The following is a 7,616-nucleotide window of genomic DNA, read 5'->3' on the forward strand; positions in this document are numbered from 1 at the left end:
AGAGAGAGAGAGAGAATCTTGCGAGGGTGTACGCACGAGCAAGCTGGGCGGACAGCAGCGCGACCAGAGAGCAGCATCCTCCGATATATAATGCGACGTGCAACCTTCTTCACTTTCGCCTTGGTGGTCGTTCCTTCAGAATAAAGCCGCGAGTTTGCTGCTGGGACGGTTCCTTACCTGCAGGGCTATGACGTAATGGCAAGAGAGGTACGCATTTCCTTCCGGCAGCTTCCTTTCTCACGCGCATGCAGCATCCACCCTGCAAATCACTTCTGCAATGGAGGAAGGGAGAGGAAAGGAGAATTGCTACTTATTTGTATCGTGAATGAGAGAAATCATTGATGTTGTGAGAGTTTTCTCTCCGCGGAGAGGACGCCTCTCAATGACCTATTTTCACGTGACCTCGTGACACCCGACGATCGGTCCTCAGTTTGCCTCCTCCTCCCAAAGTGCATCACCCTTTTGACAAGGCCGAAGGGACAAGCCCTTTAGATTGCTCCTTCCTTCTCGATAGATACGCATTTCTCCATAAAGAAATGTTCACGCGAATGTTCCACTTTTTCGCTCATAAAATCGCGCTTCATTTCGCTTTTTCGGGACATCTCTGTGTGCTTGCGAGATTGCCTTTTCTGAAACCTCCCGATTGCAGGATTCTGTTTGCTTGAAGTATCCTTCGCGATTAATCCTTGCCATAACTTTGAACGTCTGCTTTCGTAAGGATTTATTTCGCTTTATTGAATTATGTCGTGTGTGTACTTAGAATTCTATCTTGATTAAGATACCGAGAGGATTACATTTCTCGATTCCTGAAATTCCTAAACATTCGCACCATTGTAATGGATACGGTTTTTCTTCATTTGTAATATGAAAGCACATAGTTGTAGATACTGCTGTAGATACTGCTGTTGTCCTAGTTTGTGGATATGTTCAGTATGATTCAAGTCGTTTATCACAATCCACGATTTCTAAAGGGAATAATAAATAAAAAGGAAACATATTCGAACGTATCTTTTAATAAATAGAGAATCGGATCTGGAATATTTAAGATTTTTTCTTATTTATAATTCATATTTTCTTTTGTTGTAGAGTAGCATTTCATCATGATTCTTTGTGTTAATTAGTAATAATTCTTTCTATTGGCATACTCTTTGTATATATATATATATATATATATATATATTTCTTTTTCTTAATTATTAATAATTATTTTTTAAAATAATTTCTAATTATTATCTTAAAAGCATTGATTAATATTTATCTGTGTATATTTTCTAAAAACTTTCATTATTATTTCTTTTAATTCCTAAATTTCTTATTATTTTATTTTATATTGAATGATTAAAATCTTCTTTGTGAAATTATTATTAATATTTTATTTATCTCTTATTAACAAAACTTTTTACAGAGGTTTTTAGCATCAGTAAAATCTTCCTTATCATTTTAATATGTAGATTCTTCTATAATATTTTTTCCATTGAAAACATTCGCTTCATTCATTTTATTCCTTAATAAAAACTAATTCGTCGCTTTTATGTTTTCACAGAGTTCTTGCATCCGTTTTGTCTACTGTTAGAAACTTTCTTCATGCTTTTCTCGCTCATATAGACTCGTCCTCATTGCCTTCTTACAATATACCCTATTTTATTCGTTCATAGATTCCGTTTTACTGATTTGTAGGATTCCCTGAAATCCCTGTATCATCATTAGTTGGAATCTTCTTCAAGAAGTCCGCAAGATAAAAATTTTAAATTCAATATACTTTTTGCAATATTCTTTCTCGACCTGTTTATATTGAAAATTATATACAAAGCAGAGTCGCGAGAATGTTACTTTTTCGTTGTTGGAATGCTTTTCTCGCTCGGAAAACGCTCTGTGCCTTATTGTATGTTCTGCATGCTCGCAAAATTCTTCTCGTCGTTCTGCACGTTCGCGGATTCTTTCATGCAAAATCTTTACTATCGTTTTTCACGTTTCATAAAATTCCATATCTTTTGTTTCATTGCAGAAGTTTTTTGTCGTATTTACAATTTTATTTCCCGAAATATTCCAAAAAAGATTTTTTCCGGATTTGCACTTTGGCTCTATATTACAATTTATGAAAAAAAAAAAACAAATTCAAATGTAATAAATAATTAAATGAACTGTACAATTATAAACTTTTTATTAAATAACTTTTATTAATATTAAAAATGAATTTGAAAAGGTGAATCTTAAATTTTTTGTAAAGAACATCTGAGTTTTTATAATATTTATGATTTATAATTTTTATGAAGAAATCTACACTTTTGTACAGGTTATATATATAAAATTTTTAATATAAATAATATAAATAATTTCAAGAAAAGATTTCTAAATATACATGCAGAATCGAATTAGCTTTAGTATCAGGTTGCTCCTCGCTCTGATGAAGTGAACTGCAATGTTTACGAAACGTTGGCAATCTAATAATATATTTAATAATAATGAATCTATACACAGAAATAACCCATTAAACGAATAGCTTTTGTACAGAACCGAATTATTATGTTTCTTAAAAAAATATATATATATATTTAACACAAATAAATAATCTTAATTAAGGCGAATATCTGAGAACGTGCAAATGCATTATAAAATGATATCGCTTCATTATAAAAGAAATGTTTCGTTAATATTTGTTTAGTATTATTCTTGGCTCGTTGAATATTCCAAATTTCACTACTTTAAAATCCTCCGAGTATGACGGATTTAAGTAAATCAAAAATTCTCATAGTAGTCGACGGCAGCGGTTCTAAACGATACTTCGTTAAGGGATGCACCTGGGTACATTCGCGTTGCAGCTGCAGGCGGCTTCCCTATTTGCTCGTTAGCACATTGCGATGTTTACTAAGTTCCTTCCACAGCGAGTTCGTGGAAGCGAGGGGGTTATTACGTGGGAGAGGTTGATATTCATATAGTTAAGATAAACATTCAATTTTAGGCCTTTAAAATCTCTAAATTCTCAGATTTTGAACACACGCTTTGTGTGTTCAAAATCTGATCTTAAATTCTGAATTTTCTTTGATTCTTGTTCAATTTTTTTATATTTTTATGCAACATTTCGTGAATTATTATTTTTGTTTAGATTATTATCATGTTATTATATAAACTTGTGTGTCACTTTTAATTGTTTACGTATTTTTGCAATTTTCTTAATTTTCTTCAATTAATTAGATCTATAGATTTTCGAATATTTCGGATCATTAGAAAAAAAAAGCATAAAAGTGTTTGAAACGTTGTAGTTTAATTTCTGGTATTTCTTAATTTTGAAATATTTAGTTTTAAGGAATAATAAAATATGAAAGATAACAAAAAATAAAAATGCAAATAATTTGTTTATACAAAATAAAAATAAATAAATTAAATAATAATTTTTTATATCCAGTTGAATCGAACATTCGTATATGATGTACATTACCTTGCTCTGGTGGACGTATTTAATAATTATAAATGTTTAATAAATATAATAATGATATATTAGTATGAACAATGAACAATCCGACTGTGCACAGAATAAATAAGCGATATTACAAGTTAAGACCGGTTAAATCAGGTCAGTGCTTTCGATCATAAACTGCGCACGCGTCTCGTACCCTTAGCGCCACCCTGTTGAGGACTAAGGATACAATCTCAAACATAATGCACCCTTTCGGCTCGCATTATTTCGAGATCGCTAGCGACGTCGGGATGCAATCTCGCCGATCGAAGAGTGCAGATGTACTTATTCACAGTGCGAAGTACGATAAAGTGCAAACGAGACAGAAGCGAATATTCGCGAATAAATTATATGGAGTAAATGCACCTCTAAAATAAATCGAGTAAATTAAAATAAATTAACAAAATAATTCACTTCTCAAAAAACGTCTTCGAGTGGAAAGTTCGTGGAAAAATACGTTGCTGTAAGTGTCCCGCATTATTATATTTATATTTTCAATATCATTAGAATATTGTATCAGATGTAATCACTTTATTGTAATCAATTGGATATAAATTAGTTCTTCGCTATTTGATATATATGTAAATCTAACATAAGTATAAAAATTTGCGTTGCAAATTTTGAATGCTTGCAGAAATTGTAAATATATTTAAATATTTAAATTTCTAAATTTCAAGACTTGAGAGAAGGGATTAGGGGAAAATCATTAAACTCTCAAATTCCCAAATGCAGTAATTGCATTAATCTAAATATTCATTTTCGTTTTGTAATTATTTTTATATTTTTTTGTTTATTTTGTTTTTATATTGTATTTTTATATTATTTTATTTTATTTCGATTGTTAGTTATAGTCGTATGTTAGTGGACTTAAACTAATTTTTATAATCTTGTATGTGTGTTCTGCATGTTATATTTTTAATTTTCACTTAAATTTGTACCATATTTGTACAAATAAATAAATGTAAGATGCAATCCTGTCGCGGTGTTGTACTAAAAATTTTTTAAATAGTGAAATATTCGATAATTTTACATGCGAGATTTTATTTATTAGCTGTTCTATATGGCGACTATATGTACGAAGCATACTGGAAAATTATTTACTCCATTTAACATCTGGGCGACAAGCGTTACTTGGGTTCAGCTCTTTAGCTTTCACTCGTTTTTCTTGTCGCGAATTATTTTTAATTTGTGTATGAATCATTTCTTATTTGCAAAATCTCTTTAGTTCTTTCTTACCACACACACACACACACACACACACACACACACACACACACACACACACACACACACACACACACACACACACACACACACACATTCTACAAAATGTAAGAAAATTCTATTTTAATAATTTTTTCATTTATGCATATATTTATAAATTTTGCAAATTTTAAACACACACATATATGTATGTGTTACGTTTTACAAACTAAAATTATTATATAAATTGCGTGATTTAACTAATACCAACAGAAGTTTGCTATTTTGCCTTTTTTCTTATGTTGAATATCTTTATTTTTACAAAGCGCTTTAAATGCCTGCAAGTTGCACGAGCTTCCGGAGAACATTTAAGGTCAATAAATAAATTGTAAATGTCAGCCATTTTTAACTTTACCATGCATTAAAGTGCAGTACACCGGCATTTTTTTCACTGCACTAAAATTAATGATGTCAGATGTCATGCCCTTTCTATCATATAAGCATTTCTGTCTTTCTCTTTTGATTTTCATTTTAAGTATATATGTTTAATATTTTTCTAAATTATCATTCTATTTTTGATTCAAAAATAATAAATAATTCACATATATATATAATAATTACTCATGTTTTGATCTCTGTAACTGATATTAATGCTAATTATATAATTTTTACGCAGGAGTTACGGACCAAGAGACCTTTCAAGATATGGGACAGCTGGCGTAACGTAAGGAAAGGACTGGTCGTTAGCAATTTCGAAGAGTTGATTGTTCGAGGTGAGAAAGATCTAAATCTAAGAAATTATTTATTTAAATTATAAGCAAAGACAATTAAAAGTCAAAATGCATTATGCTACAAACTTATTATTAGACATTAAATTAAAAATACTTATTAGACATTAACTTGCTTCTTACACGTATATTATTATTAAAATAATTTGCATCTTTTTTAAAGGTATTACGCTTCCAAAATATCTAATTTAACAGAATAAATATTGTTGAAATAATAACTTATCATCTATCTATTGTTTCCTGCAAATTAATAGTAACATGTTATACAATATGTAATATATTTATTTTTAAGATATTCAAGTTATTAAATCAAGTTATTAGTTACAAGAATCGCTTTTTTTCATAGAATATTTTTTCGAAATTGAAAAGATTCTTTTTTAAGACTTTAAACAAGGAGTAAATCACTGAGAAGCATTACTGTGTACAAATTTACTGAACATTATTGAGCATTACTTAAGAGAATTGTGTATTATATTAAGCGGTATGAGGCTATGCATTACTAGAACATTAAGGGGATCCTAAAGTCATCTGTATTACCAATCAAATATAATTTTTATATAACAATTACTTTTTTCCTTGTTTATAAATTTGAAAATCATTTTCCAGGATTAAAACATATGCATTAATACGTGTCTGTGAGATGGAGTTTATGTCGAGAACGAAAAAAAATTGTTTAAATTAAGATCTTTACCATTTCTTAGTCCAATATGGCATTAGAGCTTAATAATAATAGCTTAATATTTGCTTGATATAAAAGCTTTGTAATCTGTACTTATAAAATTGTCCATAAACAAATAGTTCGCATGAACAAACAACATTGAGTTTTTGGAATTAGACTTACAAGGAGAGACTCACAGAGATTATTTTTTGGTGCCCCAGAATAATCATGCAAAAGCTGATCAAAATCCATGAAATATTTATGTGAATCTCTCCTTGTTAGACACTTTATTGCAACGAATTTATTATATGAAAATTTACACGAACGTGCAACTGTGTGCATTATAGTTTGTGAGATATTGATGTGGTATTATATATAAGATATGTCGATGTGCTGTAAAACAGCGAGCTCTGGTGATTTCGTCGGAATTCGCTTCATTTTAGGATTTTCTAATGGGCATTACTAGAACATTAATGAGCATTACTAAGGCATAAATGGGCATAAAATTTGGGCATTAGTGAGCATAAAATTTGAACATTACTTAAGCATTACTATAGGCATTAGTAAGCATTAGTAAACACAATTTTGTTGATCAACGGTTTACCTCTTGACTTTAAAAAAATCTCAGAAAGACTTTAGAAGATGTTAGACTCATTGTAAAAAATCGATACGTATTATACTCGGGATAACTTTTGTAAGCGTCATACGCATTGTCCTTCCGGAGCACTCTCTTTCCACCTGTCCGGCTGACCGACGAAGAAATATTTCCGGTCGGAAATATTTCCGCGCGGCGTATCACAGCACGGAATTGCATTATCTGTAAAGTTCCTTTGAAAGTGTCGCTCTCGCAACACACATTTCTCGCAACATTTCTCAGAAACAAAGCGCCATTCGTTCATTCGTTCGTTCGAGGACGCACCACCATTATTCGCAACTGCTTCATTCACACGATTAAACAGTACATGCGACACGTGGCACACGCATATGCACACTCACTCAGGAATATATAACATACGCGTACGCACACACCCACACATTGTCGTTAAAGCGTTATCACTATGCCTGAACACTATCTGACACCCCAACCCTCGGCCAACCCTTGCTTTCAGGTAAGGAAAAGCTGGGTGTACCACAAAACGAGAATGTCTCGCTAGTTTTGGAGTCGGACGGCACGCAAGTCGAGGACGGCGAGTACTTCAAAACACTAGGAAACAACACGATCCTGCTCTTATTGCGGCATGGTGAACGCTGGTGTCCTACTGGCGTCGACATCATACGCGCTGGTAGGTGAAAAGGACATTACACAGATCGATCTTAGGAGAAATCGGCAACTTGGTTGAGAAAGTTAAGGTTGAAACAACACAGATGACAGAAAATTCAAAGACATCTAAAGAAAACGCGAAAATATGTAAAGAATTTAAAAGAATTGAATTTAAAAGATCGGGATAATTACAGTATTACATTTAGACATATATATATATATATATATATATATATATATATATATATAGTT

General features: G+C 31.5%; 1 protein-coding gene across 1 annotated transcript in view; it reads left to right on the top strand.

The window, feature by feature from the left end:
* The first annotated feature begins 195 nt into the window (after nucleotides 1-195).
* Nucleotides 196-7,616, top strand: part of LOC105620942 — a 10,093-nt gene continuing 2,672 nt past the window's right edge. Inside the window, 3 exon segments of the mRNA XM_012202419.1 lie at nucleotides 196-207; nucleotides 5,334-5,430; nucleotides 7,213-7,386. Coding sequence (XP_012057809.1) covers nucleotides 196-207; nucleotides 5,334-5,430; nucleotides 7,213-7,386 — 283 coding nt within the window.

The sequence above is a fragment of the Atta cephalotes genome, assembly GCF_000143395.1.
Source record: "Atta cephalotes unplaced genomic scaffold scaffold00031, whole genome shotgun sequence".
Taxonomy (NCBI): Eukaryota; Metazoa; Arthropoda; class Insecta; order Hymenoptera; family Formicidae; genus Atta; species Atta cephalotes.